The following is an 18,250-nucleotide window of genomic DNA, read 5'->3' as shown; positions in this document are numbered from 1 at the left end:
TAACAGGCTGTGTGTTGCAGCAGCACAGAAGAGGACTGTGCTTTGTGTACTTTTGAAGTTCCAAAGCACTTGTCCCACCCACTCTTTGTGTCCACTCTTGCATTTTCATGAGTCTGGGGAAATATTTGGATTTGAATATGAAGTTAAGAAAGTTACATGAGCTGAGGGATGAAAGTACTGAGTAAATTAGCTAACCAGATAGAAGTAAACATGAGACTAGCATTGAAGGAAGGACAGGAGTAATCAAAGCCTCTGGGTGGGCTTGAACCACCAACCTTTCGGTTAACAGCCGAACGCGCTAGCCTATTGCGCCACAGAGACAACATGTGTGGAAAATACCATTCTGATTATAGTGCTTGTTGGTAAATGATGACATGTCATTTCTTATTTGAAATGGACTAAAAAGTCTGTTTGTGAGAGATTGCATTTGAATTGGTTTTTCATGCCACTTCACCCATTGAGGAAACAAAGTGTGCATCCCAGCTCGGCTGTGACCCATCTTCGACATGTTTGTTCAAGTGTGTCAGTTCCTCGTTAGTATAGTGGACAGTATCTCCGCCTGTCACGCGGAAGACCAGGGTTCGATTCCCTGACGGGGAGAGCCCTTTTCTAGTTCAGCCTTCAACTGGCTCCTAGAAAACACATTATCTTGCACCAACCCCTATTTGCTGGTGAAACCTCTATCAACTCCTACACACTCACGGTGGTGTCACAAAAATGGCCGCCTTCTTTGCAAGAATCAACAGGTAATTCATGAACCCCACAATTCTTTGTGACTCAAATATTTATTCTAAATGCACTGTCTGTTTCACAACATTTGTCCACATCTAAAGCTTTAGTGCTTCTGTCCTATATGGCACTTGTCACATTTCTGCTTCTTTTCAAAGACAGCTTTCAAAGAAGGACATGACATTGTTTTCTCACAATTAAGGTTAGGTTTTCTGAGTTTTCTGATAGAGGCAATCAGAAAGGATCGATCAGTCTTTCCGTCATTTCCAGCACATCCGACAACAGTCTCCAAAGAGAAACAGGTCCGTTTTGTCTGAATGACTTGACATCAACCAAGTTTGTTGGTGATGTTGCTTGACAGTAAATATAATGCACTGTTACATTGTTGAGGACAGCTGAGCATAAGCATGACTGCTGGCTGAATGTCAGAAGTTGCATTCAAACAGGTGCCAGTACGAGACTGCAACTATAGCGCAGTGCGTCGGACTCCTCGTCCATCCTGACATCTTCCAGGACCAGCTTTGGAAAGTGTGAAACTAACAAGTGCTTGCTTGCTCAGAAGGCAAAGATTGAATTGAGAAAAAGGCCCTTTCTTTTTGAACTGAATTGTCAAGCAGGGCGTCTACTGAGGTGTTTTGCTTGTGGAGTAACCAAGATACTCAGTAGTTGCAATGTAGTGGAACTATGTCTGTTGGCAGCGCCAGGACGTTCTTCAGCCTACAGCCCTAGGGAAAGCTTGAGCGTCCATCCAAATTAACAGGCTGTGTGTTGCAGCAGCACAGAAGAGGACTGTGCTTTGTGTACTTTTGAAGTTCCAAAGCACTTGTCCCACCCACTCTTTGTGTCCACTCTTGCATTTTCATGAGTCTGGGGAAATATTTGGATTTGAATATGAAGTTAAGAAAGTTACATGAGCTGAGGGATGAAAGTACTGAGTAAATTAGCTAACCAGATAGAAGTAAACATGAGACTAGCATTGAAGGAAGGACAGGAGTAATCAAAGCCTCTGGGTGGGCTTGAACCACCAACCTTTCGGTTAACAGCCGAACGCGCTAGCCTATTGCGCCACAGAGACAACATGTGTGGAAAATACCATTCTGATTATAGTGCTTGTTGGTAAATGATGACATGTCATTTCTTATTTGAAATGGACTAAAAAGTCTGTTTGTGAGAGATTGCATTTGAATTGGTTTTTCATGCCACTTCACCCATTGAGGAAACAAAGTGTGCATCCCAGCTCGGCTGTGACCCATCTTCGACATGTTTGTTCAAGTGTGTCAGTTCCTCGTTAGTATAGTGGACAGTATCTCCGCCTGTCACGCGGAAGACCAGGGTTCGATTCCCTGACGGGGGGAGCCCTTTTCTAGTTCAGCCTTCAACTGGCTCCTAGAAAACACATTATCTTGCACCAACCCCTATTTGCTGGTGAAACCTCTATCAACTCCTACACACTCACGGTGGTGTCACAAAAATGGCCGCCTTCTTTGCAAGAATCAACAGGTAATTCATGAACCCCACAATTCTTTGTGACTCAAATATTTATTCTAAATGCACTGTCTGTTTCACAACATTTGTCCACATCTAAAGCTTTAGTGCTTCTGTCCTATATGGCACTTGTCACATTTCTGCTTCTTTTCAAAGACAGCTTTCAAAGAAGGACATGACATTGTTTTCTCACAATTAAGGTTAGGTTTTGGTAAGTTCAACAAGATGCCCACTGTGCATTACAGCTAAGTCGTCAGACCGATTGTTCTAATGCAATGACTTGACACTTCTTTCAATAGCATCCAATGACAGCCAGGTAGCCCTTAATCCTCCCGGAATAAGGACAAATACAATTTGTAACTTGTCTGACAAAGACCTAAGAAGTTGTTTCCTTGGTGATGAGATCAATTCTCACCGCCAGGAAATCCCATCTTGTCCTTTTCCATTCACTTTAAAACTGAAAATTCCATATAATTGAAGTTCTTATAAACAAATACAAAACAAACCACACAGAACCTCAGAAAGAGTTTTCTGATAAAGGCAATCAGAAAGGATTGATCAGTCTTTCCGTCATTTCCAGCACATCCGACAACAGTCTCCAAAGAGAAACAGGTCCGTTTTGTCTGAATGACTTGACATCAACCAAGTTTGTTGGTGATGTTGCTTGACAGTAAATATAATGCACTGTTACATTGTTGAGGACAGCTGAGCATAAGCATGACTGCTGGCTGAATGTCAGAAGTTGCATTCAAACAGGTGCCAGTACGAGACTGCAACTATAGCGCAGTGCGTCGGACTCCTCGTCCATCCTGACATCTTCCAGGACCAGCTTTGGAAAGTGTGAAACTAACAAGTGCTTGCTTGCTCAGAAGGCAAAGATTGAATTGAGAAAAAGGCCCTTTCTTTTTGAACTGAATTGTCAAGCAGGGCGTCTACTGAGGTGTTTTGCTTGTGGAGTAACCAAGATACTCAGTAGTTGCAATGTAGTGGAACTATGTCTGTTGGCAGCGCCAGGACGTTCTTCAGCCTACAGCCCTAGGGAAAGCTTGAGCGTCCATCCAAATTAACAGGCTGTGTGTTGCAGCAGCACAGAAGAGGCCTGTGCTTTGTGTAGTTTTGAAGTTCCAAAGCACTTGTCCCACCCACTCTTTGTGTCCACTCTTGCATTTTCATGAGTCTGGGGAAATATTTGGATTTGAATATTAAGTTAAGAAAGTTACATGAGCTGAGGGATGAAAGTACTGAGTAAATTAGCTAACCAGATAGAAGTAAACATGAGACTAGCATTGAAGGAAGGACAGGAGTAATCAACGCCTCTGGGTGGGCTTGAACCACCAACCTTTTGGTTAACAGCCGAACGCGCTAGCCTATTGCGCCTCAGAGACAACATGTGTGGAAAATACCATTCTGATTATAGTGCTTGTTGGTAAATGATATGTCATTTCTTATTTGAAATGGACTAAAAAGTCTGTTTGTGAGAGATTGCATTTGAATTGGTTTTTCATGCCACTTCATCCATTGAGGAAACAAAGTGTGCATCCCAGCTCGTCTGTGACCCATCTTCGACATGTTTGTTCAAGTGTGTCAGTTCCTCGTTAGTATAGTGGACAGTATCTCCGCCTGTCACGCGGAAGACCAGGGTTCGATTCCCTGACGGGGAGAGCCCTTTTCTAGTTCAGCCTTCAACTGGCTCCTAGAAAACACATTATCTTGCACCAACCCCTATTTGCTGGTGAAACCTCTATCAATTCCTACACACTCACTGTGGTGTCACAAAAATGGCCGCCTTCTTTGCAAGAATCAACAGGTAATTCATGAACCCCACAATTCTTTGCGACTCAAATATTTATTCTAAATGCACTGTCTGTTTCACAACATTTGTCCACATCTAAAGCTTTAGTGCTTCTGTCCTATATGGCACTTGTCACATTTCTGCTTCTTTTCAAAGACAGCTTTCAAAGAAGGACATGACATTGTTTTCTCACAATTAAGGTTAGGTTTTGGTAAGTTCAACAAGATGCCCACTGTGCATTACAGCTAAGTCGTCAGACCGATTGTTCTAATGCAATGACTTGACACTTCTTTCAATAGCATCCAATGACAGCCAGGTAGCCCTTAATCCTCCCGGAATAAGGACAAATACAATTTGTAACTTGTCTGACAAAGACCTAAGAAGTTGTTTCCTTGGTGATGAGATCAATTCTCACCGCCAGGAAATCCCATCTTGTCCTTTTCCATTCACTTTAAAACTGAAAATTCCATATAATTGAAGTTCTTATAAACAAATACAAAACAAACCACACAGAACCTCAGAAAGAGTTTTCTGATAAAGGCAATCAGAAAGGATTGATCAGTCTTTCCGTTCCGTCATTTCCAGCACATCCGACAACAGTCTCCAAAGAGAAACAGGTCCGTTTTGTCTGAATGACTTGACATCAACCAAGTTTGTTGGTGATGTTGCTTGACAGTAAATATAATGCACTGTTACATTGTTGAGGACAGCTGAGCATAAGCATGACTGCTGGCTGAATGTCAGAAGTTGCATTCAAACACGTGCCAGTACGAGACTGCAACTATAGCGCAGTGCGTCGGACTCCTCGTCCATCCTGACATCTTCCAGGACCAGCTTTGGAAAGTGTGAAACTAACAAGTGCTTGCTTGCTCAGAAGGCAAAGATTGAATTGAGAAAAAGGCCCTTTCTTTTTGAACTGAATTGTCAAGCAGGGCGTCTACTGAGGTGTTTTGCTTGTGGAGTAACCAAGATACTCAGTAGTTGCAATGTAGTGGAACTATGTCTGTTGGCAGCGCCAGGACGTTCTTCAGCCTACAGCCCTAGGGAAAGCTTGAGCGTCCATCCAAATTAACAGGCTGTGTGTTGCAGCAGCACAGAAGAGGCCTGTGCTTTGTGTACTTTTGAAGTTCCAAAGCACTTGTCCCACCCACTCTTTGTGTCCACTCTTGCATTTTCATGAGTCTGGGGAAATATTTGGATTTGAATATGAAGTTAAGAAAGTTACATGAGCTGAGGGATGAAAGTACTGAGTAAATTAGCTAACCAGATAGAAGTAAACATGAAACTAGCATTGAAGGAAGGACAGGAGTAATCAACGCCTCTGGGTGGGCTTGAACCACCAACCTTTTGGTTAACAGCCGAACGCGCTAGCCTATTGCGCCTCAGAGACAACATGTGTGGAAAATACCATTCTGATTATAGTGCTTGTTGGTAAATGATATGTCATTTCTTATTTGAAATGGACTAAAAAGTCTGTTTGTGAGAGATTGCATTTGAATTGGTTTTTCATGCCACTTCATCCATTGAGGAAACAAAGTGTGCATCCCAGCTCGTCTGTGACCCATCTTCGACATGTTTGTTCAAGTGTGTCAGTTCCTCGTTAGTATAGTGGACAGTATCTCCGCCTGTCACGCGGAAGACCAGGGTTCGATTCCCTGACGGGGGGAGCCCTTTTCTAGTTCAGCCTTCAACTGGCTCCTAGAAAACACATTATCTTGCACCAACCCCTATTTGCTGGTGAAACCTCTATCAACTCCTACACACTCACGGTGGTGTCACAAAAATGGCCGCCTTCTTTGCAAGAATCAACAGGTAATTCATGAACCCCACAATTCTTTGTGACTCAAATATTTATTCTAAATGCACTGTCTGTTTCACAACATTTGTCCACATCTAAAGCTTTAGTGCTTCTGTCCTATATGGCACTTGTCACATTTCTGCTTCTTTTCAAAGACAGCTTTCAAAGAAGGACATGACATTGTTTTCTCACAATTAAGGTTAGGTTTTGGTAAGTTCAACAAGATGCCCACTGTGCATTACAGCTAAGACGTCAGACCGATTGTTCTAATGCAATGACTTGACACTTCTTTCAATAGCATCCAATGACAGCCAGGTAGCCCTTAATCCTCCCGGAATAAGGACAAATACAATTTGTAACTTGTCTGACAAAGACCTAAGAAGTTGTTTCCTTGGTGATGAGATCAATTCTCACCGCCAGGAAATCCCATCTTGTCCTTTTCCATTCACTTTAAAACTGAAAATTCCATATAATTGAAGTTCTTATAAACAAATACAAAACAAACCACACAGAAACTCAGAAAGAGTTTTCTGATAAAGGCAATCAGAAAGCATTGATCAGTCTTTCCGTCATTTCCAGCACATCCGACAACAGTGTCCAAAGAGAAACAGGTCCGTTTTGTCTGAATGACTTGACATCAACCAAGTTTGTTGGTGATGTTGCTTGACAGTAAATATAATGCACTGTTACATTGTTGAGGACAGCTGAGCATAAGCATGACTGCTGGCTGAATGTCAGAAGTTGCATTCAAACACGTGCCAGTACGAGACTGCAACTATAGCGCAGTGCGTCGGACTCCTCGTCCATCCTGACATCTTCCAGGACCAGCTTTGGAAAGTGTGAAACTAACAAGTGCTTGCTTGCTCAGAAGGCAAAGATTGAATTGAGAAAAAGGCCCTTTCTTTTTGAACTGAATTGTCAAGCAGGGCGTCTACTGAGGTGTTTTGCTTGTGGAGTAACCAAGATACTCAGCAGTTGCAATGTAGTGGAACTATGTCTGTTGGCAGCGCCAGGACGTTCTTCAGCCTACAGCCCTAGGGAAAGCTTGAGCGTCCATCCAAATTAACAGGCTGTGTGTTGCAGCAGCACAGAAGAGGACCGTGCTTTGTGTACTTTTGAAGTTCCAAAGCACTTGTCCCACCCACTCTTTGTGTCCACTCTTGCATTTTCATGAGTCTGGGGAAATATTTGGATTTGAATATGAAGTTAAGAAAGTTACATGAGCTGAGGGATGAAAGTACTGAGTAAATTAGCTAACCAGATAGAAGTAAACATGAGACTAGCATTGAAGGAAGGACAGGAGTAATCAACGCCTCTGGGTGGGCTTGAACCACCAACCTTTTGGTTAACAGCCGAACGCGCTAGCCTATTGCGCCACAGAGACAACATGTGTGGAAAATACCATTCTGATTATAGTGCTTGTTGGTAAATGATATGTCATTTCTTATTTGAAATGGACTAAAAAGTCTGTTTGTGAGAGATTGCATTTGAATTGGTTTTTCATGCCACTTCATCCATTGAGGAAACAAAGTGTGCATCCCAGCTCGTCTGTGACCCATCTTCGACATGTTTGTTCAAGTGTGTCAGTTCCTCGTTAGTATAGTGGACAGTATCTCCGCCTGTCACGAAGCGGCCAGCCGTATATACCTGTAACACGGAACAGCCAATCAAATTGCAGCTACTGCAGCATAGTCAGCCAATCAAACTGTGGCTTGTGTAGCGCTGTCCAAGCTGATGAAATCCTTTGGTCCCGAGTTCGAACCCCGGTTAGAGTGATGTCAGTCAGAAGTTGTGGTATAATAAATGTTTTTGTTAAACTGAATATGACATTTCATAATTATTGTTTTCTACTTCTGTCTCTCCTTGTTCCAAATAACAGTCATGATCTGTTGCTCATTTCAATTTCAACCATGTTTTATTAAGAAATCAACATGAAAATAAATAAAACACAGTATTTAACACAAAATGTACCAAAATGTTCAACCATGGATTTACAATTGAAGGGCAGAAGGGTTTAAACAGGCAAAACTTTAATACAAGTATTTTAAAGGTGTAAAATGAATTGAGGAAGTAGTAAATATGTTTGCTTTTTCTATCAAAACTAAACACTAATAATAAATATGTAAGAAAATTGTATTCACAAAATAGATTTCACAAACTAAATTACAAATATTTTCACATTGATAGATAACATCAGGAGTTCTATCATAATCAGTGTGTTATCAGAAGAGAACTTAATACAGGCAAACATATAGACAGGTTTAGCAGAGATTTTGACGTTTTACACTTATTTCTCATCCAATATGACAAGCTGAGGTAAAATGAGACAAAAGTGGTCAAAACAGCAACATCTTTTGATAACAAATAGAACAGACATAAAAGCTATCTCTTTCCCTCTTCTGCTTGCCGGCCAGCAGCCCACCTCATCTTTTCAGCCTCATAAAAAGGAGACTGAGAGAACGTCTCCCAGGTCATTTCTTGAGTCATCCCATTTGCCCGGTGGAGGGACAAGACTCTGGCAGGACAGTAAACATACTTCCCCACAACACCAGGGAACCCGGTGTGTATGTGTGGACTCCCTGGACCTTGTTTCAGTGGTTTGTGGCAGAACCTGCACAGACGCCCACTGGGATGCTGCTCCCTTGCCTTTCTTTTCTGTCGGTCCTCCAAAACCTTTCTGCATTGTGCAGACCTCTGCTTTGCAGCCTTTAACTCTCTCTCAAAAAATGGCGTGGCAGCAAAGTCTGCAAATGGCATCCTGGGGTTTGTAAGGCCTTCTGCTGCATAGATCTGGAGTACTTTTTTGGAGCAGTAGAAGTATCTCACATCCCCAGACTGATAAAAGAAATGAACAGAAGATCCATCACCAAGGTAACGAGACTTTGGCTGCCCACAAGCAAGACAGTTCCTTGTCATTTTTTTTTCAGGTTTCTGCTGTTGTTGCTGCAGACCTACAATCTCCACCATTTTTTCAACGTCAGTCTTCGTTAAAGGAGCTTCATCTGGTTTAGAGCTGGGGGGGTTCACTGGAGCAGGAGGGAGAGTCACAACTGGCACAGTGACAGTTTCACTGCCTTCAGTGAGTTTATGCCACAGCTGCTGGGTTTCCAAAAGTTTTTCGGGACTAGTGTTCATAGACGAACTTCTGTTAATCATCTTCGCCATGTGCTTCACGTAGCGGGAGATGTGCTGTTTAGTGGTGGGGTGGAGGAGGCTGTTGGGATTCCTGGAGGCAGTTTGAACAAGGGCAGCATACTCTGCGTCTACCTTGCTCAGAAAGTCCTTTTGTCCATGGTGCTTTGCCAGAAGGACATCAATGGCATCTCTCATTGGATTTGTCCAACGAGAATGGTCCAGGACAAAAAGCAGACCCCCTGCTTTGATAGGACCAGTGCGAGCTGCGCGTGGAGAGGCAGCAAAAGGCAGTGGTGGTGGTGTCGTTGAGACATCTGATGGAGAGGAAAAAAGAGAAAAGTTAACCCCTTCTCACTTCTCTTTCCTTGAATGCAATGCACAAATAAATTAAAAAAGGCTGAAAATTTGAACTAAATTACCTTTCACTTCAGGGGCTTGGGTCATTGCTAGTGAGTCATCAGCAACCACACCTAAGACATTATCCTGAAACATTGGACCATTCAGTTAGTTTAAACTTGTTATGTAGCTGCAGTTTTATTGTAATAGAGTGAGGATGTTTGTTACAACAAACTTACATGAGCAGAGTGTTCTTCTCCATGTTCTTCAGGCAGGTCGATGACTGTTTCATTGGAAGGAGGTGGTTCTGGAGACAAACGCTCTTCTTCCTCAACAACCGGGTCTCTCTGAGACTTGTGTTTGTCCCAGTGAAGAGGAACCAGACGGCAGCCAGGCTCCACATACTGCAGTCCAAACCTTTCCCCAGTGTCGGCCTGTGACAAGACTAAGGCAGGGTACTTAGCTTGTCCTGTCACTTCCTTTGACAGTTTGTTCAGCTGTACAATCAGAGCTGGATTAAAAACTGAAGGAAGCTTCAGACCAGGTTGCTTCAGGCTCACAAGGCGCTGGAAGTTCCACCGAGCTACTCCAGTCATGCCTTGGGCCTGGAAAAGTTCTGTCGAGACCTGATTTCCTGTCACCCATTTGGACTGGTGGAAATGAAATCCCTCCTGCTGGGATGTTCCTCGCACCGGGATCCAGATCGGTACCGCTGCCGCTTCCCCCTTGATGTGGTTCAGCTGTAACGTGCCACCGTGTCTGTAGAGGATCCCGTCTCCCACCTCCGGGTCGCTCAGACAGCCCCTGAGGATGTGAACGCGCTGAATCCTCCACACTTTCAGCATTGTTGCCTTAAACAGTGGTATGCCATCTGGATCCGATTCCAAAAAGAACCTCTTCAGAACACTCTCCACCCGCACCAGCAGCTCTCTGGGTTCTGGGATCTTGGTGCGGCAGTGCTCCCTGATGTGCTGCTTTGTGGGGTTAGCTGGCTGGATCCCACAGAAGGTGTAGGCCTCCTTCAGCCTCTGAAGATCGGTTTGGTCCACCACACAAAAAGCTGCCGAAAGGAACTTGCAGAAGGAGCTGTGAAGTGGATGATGCTCTGAGATGCACTCCCTGGTGAACCGCTGCATGCAGTGAAACAAGTCCAGCTTGATGCTTATTTCTCTGTTGTATTTGGTACGGGATGCACATCTATTGGTGAAGTCTCCAGATGTTGCTTCACCCACTATAGCCTCTGTGGTCTTCCAGGAATCCCAGAGAAGATGCTCCTGAGGCTGGGAGTTTGGGATCCTGAATGGAGAGCAGCAATCCCTGTCCATGCACACAGGTAAAGCACCTTTTAATTGTTTATTGTGCAAATAAAGGGATTGTTTTTAAAACAATATTTACTTATGTTTTTCACGTTTTTACTGTTGAAACCATTAAATTAGAAGTAAAATGAACAAAGTTTTGTCTCACCTGTCAACCCACTGGTACTTTGCTTTTGGCAGCGCTGCAGAAATGTAACGCCGGGACAGCCCGTCGTACATTGGCTCCAGAGACTTGTCGCTTTCTGACTGCAGCATCACCCAGGACAAAATCATCCAGTTTTCATTCATAACTGCATAAGATGACATTGTGCCTGATGCCAGGACAACCTTCCGTGCCACCTTTCGGGTGTGGTCAGCCCTCAAGACCTCACCAAAAGTGCCTTGAAGGAGCAGATTGAGCGTGCCCTCCTCCCTATGGTACTCTTGTATGAGGCAGTCCACCAGGTAGTGTGAAGTCACTGTTACCCCACACCAGCCATCTATGTCTGTATACCCACCAAAAGGATCTGGTGTAGATATTTTCCTCATTGCCCCCGTGATTGTCTGCTGGCCATATAGTCCGCTCTCTCCATCCAGAACATTCTTCACTGTTCCCAGATAAGCCAAGTGTGCACGCTCGTATCTTAGGTGAAGAGCTTCATTTAGCTGATTGGCCATATCACCTGGAGACTTTGCTGTACGCCGCAGCTCATCCATCACAGTCTTGCATACTGCCTTTTTGTGGGTCAGGAAGGCTGGAAAAATCTCCTGAAAACGACGAGGCAGCATGTCCATCCATGAAGGTTTGTCTGCAAACCGGTGCTTCTTGCAGACTTTACAGGTCAGCCGAGAAGCAAGTATGTAGTACTGACCACTTGTGCCAATTATGACACGGGGCCGACCTGTTCCAGAGGAGACCACGAGGGGTTTTGGGCAGCCATGCAGACACGGGAGGGGGTAGTTGTTACGCACTCTTTCCATTATTGCATGGTCTGGTTTCCAGATAAAAAAAGGATGGAGGTGAAAGTACTTTGGGGATGGTAGCTCATAAATTGAGTCAATGAGTTCCGGCTGAGGTGGGTTACGCCACAAGGAGATCATATTCATGGCATGTCTTACAGGTGGAGACCCAGGCCACAGTCCTAAGGCTTCCATCTCTGTTTTCATCCAGATCCTCTGCTGGGGAGAGCAGTTCCAGCTGCTAACATCCTGGTCATAAGATGGAAGTGGTGAAGCAGCAGGCGTTGGCTGAAAGTGAGCAGGAGAAGGAGCTGCAGACTGAGCTGAGGGTCTTCCAACGACTGCTGCAAAAATAAAAAAATACCTTGAGTTGTTGTTGAATAAAATATTATCTCAAAGTCCAAATGAATACAGTACTTTGCATTTTTGTCAAAGTTAATGCACTGACTGTAGGTTTTATCCTGGACACTTTGAGGCAGTTCCAAAGCGAGCAACTCTGGTGGTACTGGCAGAGGAGTCTTCACTGGAGCTGAAGTAACTGGTGAAAAAGACAGTCAGAAACAGACAGGAAGCTGCAGCAGAGTAAAGCTGACAAATGATCCTCAACACTCACCTGCATGTGTGGCAGCAGGACAGCTGGACCTCTCAGGCTGGTCTGGATTCAGATCAACAGAAATATCCATCAGTAATGCCCAAATCATTTACAGTTCTTTGTTAGTAATTGTGCAAAACACTCAAAACCATGCAAGAAAACATGCTCAATAGAACAGGTGTGGTATGAAAATCAATAAATTAACTATTAGTTTCATTTTTTTATCTTTTGATTGACCAGGAAAGGTTCCATTATGATGTAATAATCCATGTGTAACCACTTTACTCTGATGTGTTAAGACATGTACTTTTGTTGTAATTCTGCTTTTTAAGACTGGTTTCCTTCAATCATTTTCATACCAAACCTATAACCAAACCCATGCAAATAACATAAGTCTGTACTTACCCTCGACGACGAACAATGAATACCTTCAGCATCATAAAAGCAGTCAAACAAAACACCTGCATTAGAACAGGCCTGAACGTGGCCAACCAGCAAACAGAGGAAAGGAAAAGGTGATCCTGGTTTACGACAGAACCATCAGGTACCAGCGGCGGCGGTGGCAGTGGCAGCAGCAGCATCTAGACCTTTACTCAGTGAACCTGAAAGAAAATAAACCAATGAATATTCTTCTTTTTGAACAGACACATTTAAAAGTGCTGAGTGTAAAGAAAGGACTGATCTAAGACTAACATGTAGTCTAATATCAGTTTTTCAACTACCAGTACTACTACTCCACATACAGAAACATAATCAACACGTGATGCATGATGTGTGCACGTTGGTGCTGCTCACTTGGTTGGGTTGGGATTGTTTCTAAACATGTTGGGCCTGTCATCTTCTTCACCACATGTCCCTGCTCTTTAGTAAAAAAAATAAGAAAACAGGTTTGAATCAGAAGTAGTAATTAACACTCAGTGTGTACTTGTGTGTGATTTAGTTTTACCTTGTAAAGGGAGGAGTTTGGATGGAGAGACAGAAAGCATCATTCTCTCCAACTCTTCATCATCTTCCATCTCTAACGAAGATACTGAAAAGATGGGAAACATCATTTCTACCATCTTTCCTAACACCAGCATTAACGTCTAGTCTGCCACAGACCTGGAGGACTAGAAGAAGGTTTAGTAAGAGCAGGTTCTGAAGAGCTCTGAGTCTGAGCCTCTTTCTTCTTCAGGTACTGCTGGAGCAGGAACATTTTGCTGCCTGAAACACACTGTTTCCTGAGGATAAATGATGCATATCCATCTTCTCTTTTCTCCCAGACATCCTTCCAGGTCTTCTTAGAATGCACACCAAATCCAACCAGCTGGTTGTCCTCACTACTTGAAGGTGGCTCCACTGATCTTTCAGCTAAATAGTTTCTCAGATCTCTGATTTCGTGAAAGTGTCGGGTATAATCCAGAAATGAAAAGAGACTCTCCTTCCTCAACCTTGTTAATTAAATAAATGGTGTAGCCAATATCATTTTCTAGCAGCCACCGAAAGGACTTCCCCTTGTATTTGCCAAATTGAAGAACATACTCCCCCAACACCTCCTGCCTGTCAGATGTATCTCCACCCCTAATGAAGACTTTTGACAGGGCGTTTTCCTTCACTTTTTCCTCTCTCTGGGGAGCAGACTTGTCCTGGAGCTCAGGATTATTTTTGATCCTCTTGGCTTCATCTGAAGGGTCCTGCCTGAGAAACCCAGTTGGGCCTCGTCTGAAGCTCACGCAGATTTTTCCAGGAAAAATTAATTTCCTCTTCATTCTGGAGATCTATAACCAAAGATACATTTATTGTCGTTAGTGGGTGAAGTAGCCCAGGTCTACTGTAACTCAAAAATAGTAAAAAAAAAACAACAACATACAAATATATATATATATATATATATATATATATATATATATATATATATATATATATATATATATATATATATATATATATATATATATATATATATATATATATGTGTGTGTGTGTGTGTGTGTGTAAATGCACATATAGATATTATTAAAGTTATCTACCTTTGGTAAAATTCAAAAGCTTTTGAAAACACACACAAACTATCATGACTAAGTTTGAAGAGGTTTTTCATCTCTTACGAGTAGCCGTATCCTCACCGCTGGAGTTTCAGACCTTTCATGCTCAACAAAAAATAACGGGAAGAGAAATGTCTTCAAACTAGGAACAGTTTTTTTTTAACTTTTTACTTACATCAGACTTTAACTTGACTTTAACTTGTTGTGCTCTTGTGTTTTAACAGCGATCGGATCAAATCTGGCCGCAGGATTATTGTTGTTTTGTCTTCCTAAAGGCTCTTCCTGTGAAAACCTTACTACTAAGACGATGTGGAAACAGCGCCCCCAAAATCTCGCTAGTGGTGAAAAAGTATATTACATCCGTAGTGTTAAGAACTACCATAGAGAATGAATGAGAAAAGTTAAGAGAGTTAAGCTTAACCATTTTCGGCTCCCGCGCGGAAGACCAGGGTTCGATTCCCTGACGGGGAGAGCCCTTTTCTAGTTCAGCCTTCAACTGGCTCCTAGAAAACACATTATCTTGCACCAACCCCTATTTGCTGGTGAAACCTCTATCAACTCCTACACACTCACTGTGGTGTCACAAAAATGGCCGCCTTCTTTGCAAGAATCAACAGGTAATTCATGAACCCCACAATTCTTTGCGACTCAAATATTTATTCTAAATGCACTGTCTGTTTCACAACATTTGTCCACATCTAAAGCTTTAGTGCTTCTGTCCTATATGGCACTTGTCACATTTCTGCTTCTTTTCAAAGACAGCTTTCAAAGAAGGACATGACATTGTTTTCTCACAATTAAGGTTAGGTTTTGGTAAGTTCATCAAGATGCCCACTGTGCATTACAGCTAAGTCGTCAGACCGATTGTTCTAATGCAATGACTTGACACTTCTTTCAATAGCATCCAATGACAGCCAGGTAGCCCTTAATCCTCCCGGAATAAGGACAAATACAATTTGTAACTTGTCTGACAAAGACCTAAGAAGTTGTTTCCTTGGTGATGAGATCAATTCTCACCGCCAGGAAATCCCATCTTGTCCTTTTCCATTCACTTTAAAACTGAAAATTCCATGTAATTGAAGTTCTTATAAACAAATACAAAACAAACCACACAGAACCTCAGAAAGAGTTTTCTGATAAAGGCAATCAGAAAGGATTGATCAGTCTTTCCGTCATTTCCAGCACATCCGACAACAGTCTCCAAAGAGAAACAGGTCCGTTTTGTCTGAATGACTTGACATCAACCAAGTTTGTTGGTGATGTTGCTTGACAGTAAATATAATGCACTGTTACATTGTTGAGGACAGCTGAGCATAAGCATGACTGCTGGCTGAATGTCAGAAGTTGCATTCAAACAGGTGCCAGTACGAGACTGCAACTATAGCGCAGTGCGTCGGACTACTCGTCCATCCTGACATCTTCCAGGAACAGCTTTGGAAAGTGTGAAACCAACAAGTGCTTGCTTGCTCAGAAGGCAAAGATTGAATTGAGAAAAAGGCCCTTTCTTTTTGAAATGAATTGTCAAGCAGGGCGTCTACTGAGGTGTTTTGCTTGTGGAGTAACCAAGATACTCAGTAGTTGCAATGTAGTGGAACTATGTCTGTTGGCAGCGCCAGGACGTTCTTCAGCCTACAGCCCTAGGGAAAGCTTGAGCGTCCATCCAAATTAACAGGCTGTGTGTTGCAGCAGCACAGAAGAGGCCTGTGCTTTGTGTACTTTTGAAGCTCCAAAGCACTTGTCCCACCCACTCTTTGTGTCCACTCTTGCATTTTCATGAGTCTGGGGAAATATTTGGATTTGAATATGAAGTTAAGAAAGTCACATGAGCTGAGGGATGAAAGTACTGAGTAAATTAGCTAACCAGATAGAAGTAAACATGAGACTAGCATTGAAGGAAGGACAGGAGTAAACAACGCCTCTGGGTGGGCTTGAACCACCAACCTTTCGGTTAACAGCCGAACGCGCTAGCCTATTGCGCCACAGAGACAGCATGTGTAGAAAATACCATTCTGATTATAGTGCTTGTTGGTAAATGATGACATGTCATTTCTTATTTGAAATGGACTAAAAAGTCTGTTTGTGAGCGATTGCATTTGAATTGGTTTTTCATGCCACTTCATCCATTGAGGAAACAAAGTGTGCATCCCAGCTCGTCTGTGACCCGTCTTCGACATGTTTGTTCAAGTGTGTCAGTTCCTCGTTAGTATAGTGGACAGTATCTCCGCCTGTCACGCGGAAGACCAGGGTTCGATTCCCTGACGGGGAGAGCCCTTTTCTAGTTCAGCCTTCAACTGGCTCCTAGAAAACACATTATCTTGCACCAACCCCTATTTGCTGGTGAAACCTCTATCAACTCCTACACACTCACTGTGGTGTCACAAAAATGGCCGCCTTCTTTGCAAGAATCAACAGGTAATTCATGAACCCCACAATTCTTTGCGACTCAAATATTTATTCTAAATGCACTGTCTGTTTCACAACATTTGTCCACATCTAAAGCTTTAGTGCTTCTGTCCTATATGGCACTTGTCACATTTCTGCTTCTTTTCAAAGACAGCTTTCAAAGAAGGACATGACATTGTTTTCTCACAATTAAGGTTAGGTTTTGGTAAGTTCAACAAGATGCCCACTGTGCATTACAGCTAAGTCGTCAGACCGATTGTTCTAATGCAATGACTTGACACCTCTTTCAATAGCATCCAATGACAGCCAGGTAGCCCTTAATCCTCCCGGAATAAGGACAAATACAATTTGTAACTTGTCTGACAAAGACCTAAGAAGTTGTTTCCTTGGTGATGAGATCAATTCTCACCGCCAGGAAATCCCATCTTGTCCTTTTCCATTCACTTTAAAACTGAAAATTCCATATAATTGAAGTTCTTATAAACAAATACAAAACAAACCACACAGAACCTCAGAAAGAGTTTTCTGATAAAGGCAATCAGAAAGGATTGATCAGTCTTTCCGTCATTTCCAGCACATCCGACAACAGTCTCCAAAGAGAAACAGGTCCGTTTTGTCTGAATGACTTGACATCAACCAAGTTTGTTGGTGATGTTGCTTGACAGTAAATATAATGCACTGTTACATTGTTGAGGACAGCTGAGCATAAGCATGACTGCTGGCTGAATGTCAGAAGTTGCATTCAAACAGGTGCCAGTACGAGACTGCAACTATAGCGCAGTGCGTCGGACTACTCGTCCATCCTGACATCTTCCAGGAACAGCTTTGGAAAGTGTGAAACCAACAAGTGCTTGCTTGCTCAGAAGGCAAAGATTGAATTGAGAAAAAGGCCCTTTCTTTTTGAACTGAATTGTCAAGCAGGGCGTCTACTGAGGTGTTTTGCTTGTGGAGTAACCAAGATACTCAGTAGTTGCAATGTAGTGGAACTATGTCTGTTGGCAGCGCCAGGACGTTCTTCAGCCTACAGCCCTAGGGAAAGCTTGAGCGTCCATCCAAATTAACAGGCTGTGTGTTGCAGCAGCACAGAAGAGGCCTGTGCTTTGTGTACTTTTGAAGCTCCAAAGCACTTGTCCCACCCACTCTTTGTGTCCACTCTTGCATTTTCATGAGTCTGGGGAAATATTTGGATTTGAATATGAAGTTAAGAAAGTTACATGAGCTGAGGGATGAAAGTACTGAGTAAATTAGCTAACCAGATAGAAGTAAACATGAGACTAGGATTGAAGGAAGGACAGGAGTAACCAACGCCTCTGGGTGGGCTTGAACCACCAACCTTTCGGTTAACAGCCGAACGCGCTAGCCTATTGCGCCACAGAGACAACATGTGTGGAAAATACCATTCTGATTATAGTGCTTGTTGGTAAATGATGACATGTCATTTCTTATTTGAAATGGACTAAAAAGTCTGTTTGTGAGAGATTGCATTTGAATTGGTTTTTCATGCCACTTCATCCATTGAGGAAACAAAGTGTGCATCCCAGCTCGTCTGTGACCCATCTTCGACATGTTTGTTCAAGGGTGTCAGTTCCTCGTTAGTCTAGTGGACAGTATCTCCGCCTGTCACGCGGAAGACCAGGGTTCGATTCCCTGACGGGGAGAACCCTTTTCTAGTTCAGCCTTCAACTGGCTCCTAGAAAACAC

The 18,250-nt window shown here is 43.0% G+C and overlaps 1 protein-coding gene, 1 long non-coding RNA gene and 8 other non-coding genes across 10 annotated transcripts; 3 read left to right on the top strand and 7 right to left on the bottom strand.

Annotated features, from left to right (window-relative positions):
• Nucleotides 1-247: 247 nt before the first annotated feature.
• trnan-guu (transfer RNA asparagine (anticodon GUU)) lies at nucleotides 248-321 on the bottom strand. Its single transcript has one exon. It is a non-coding gene; the product is annotated as a tRNA-Asn (tRNA).
• Nucleotides 322-528: 207 nt separating this feature from the next.
• trnad-guc (transfer RNA aspartic acid (anticodon GUC)) lies at nucleotides 529-600 on the top strand. The gene has a single exon. It is a non-coding gene; the product is annotated as a tRNA-Asp (tRNA).
• A 1,130-nt stretch (nucleotides 601-1,730) lies between these two features.
• trnan-guu (transfer RNA asparagine (anticodon GUU)) lies at nucleotides 1,731-1,804 on the bottom strand. Its single transcript has one exon. It is a non-coding gene; the product is annotated as a tRNA-Asn (tRNA).
• Nucleotides 1,805-3,803: 1,999 nt separating this feature from the next.
• On the top strand, nucleotides 3,804-3,875 carry trnad-guc (transfer RNA aspartic acid (anticodon GUC)). Its single transcript has one exon. It is a non-coding gene; the product is annotated as a tRNA-Asp (tRNA).
• Nucleotides 3,876-7,114: 3,239 nt separating this feature from the next.
• Nucleotides 7,115-7,188, bottom strand: trnan-guu (transfer RNA asparagine (anticodon GUU)). The gene has a single exon. It is a non-coding gene; the product is annotated as a tRNA-Asn (tRNA).
• An 847-nt stretch (nucleotides 7,189-8,035) lies between these two features.
• LOC144995540 (uncharacterized) lies at nucleotides 8,036-12,236 on the bottom strand. The gene is made up of 6 exons (XM_078955270.1): nucleotides 12,144-12,236; nucleotides 11,979-12,068; nucleotides 10,740-11,874; nucleotides 9,515-10,592; nucleotides 9,359-9,422; nucleotides 8,036-9,253 (listed from the first exon to the last, which is right to left on the bottom strand). Exons 1-6 carry the CDS (start codon nucleotides 12,229-12,231, stop codon nucleotides 8,187-8,189), a joined length of 3,522 nt encoding a protein of 1,173 aa, XP_078811396.1. The 5' UTR covers nucleotides 12,232-12,236; the 3' UTR covers nucleotides 8,036-8,186.
• A 786-nt stretch (nucleotides 12,237-13,022) lies between these two features.
• LOC144995500 (uncharacterized) lies at nucleotides 13,023-14,640 on the bottom strand. The gene is made up of 3 exons (XR_013659051.1): nucleotides 14,322-14,640; nucleotides 13,224-13,879; nucleotides 13,023-13,152 (listed from the first exon to the last, which is right to left on the bottom strand). It is a non-coding gene; the product is annotated as an uncharacterized LOC144995500 (long non-coding RNA).
• A 1,419-nt stretch (nucleotides 14,641-16,059) lies between these two features.
• trnan-guu (transfer RNA asparagine (anticodon GUU)) lies at nucleotides 16,060-16,133 on the bottom strand. Its single transcript has one exon. It is a non-coding gene; the product is annotated as a tRNA-Asn (tRNA).
• A 207-nt stretch (nucleotides 16,134-16,340) lies between these two features.
• trnad-guc (transfer RNA aspartic acid (anticodon GUC)) lies at nucleotides 16,341-16,412 on the top strand. The gene has a single exon. It is a non-coding gene; the product is annotated as a tRNA-Asp (tRNA).
• A 1,442-nt stretch (nucleotides 16,413-17,854) lies between these two features.
• trnan-guu (transfer RNA asparagine (anticodon GUU)) lies at nucleotides 17,855-17,928 on the bottom strand. The gene has a single exon. It is a non-coding gene; the product is annotated as a tRNA-Asn (tRNA).
• Between the last annotated feature and the right edge of the window lie 322 nt (nucleotides 17,929-18,250).

The sequence above is a fragment of the Oryzias latipes genome, chromosome 11, assembly GCF_053564925.1.
Source record: "Oryzias latipes strain Hd-rR chromosome 11, Olatipes_Hd-rR_3.1".
Classification (NCBI taxonomy): Eukaryota; Metazoa; Chordata; class Actinopteri; order Beloniformes; family Adrianichthyidae; genus Oryzias; species Oryzias latipes.
The sequence above is the reverse complement of the archived record's forward strand: the minus strand, read 5'-3'. Positions and strand labels throughout refer to the sequence as shown.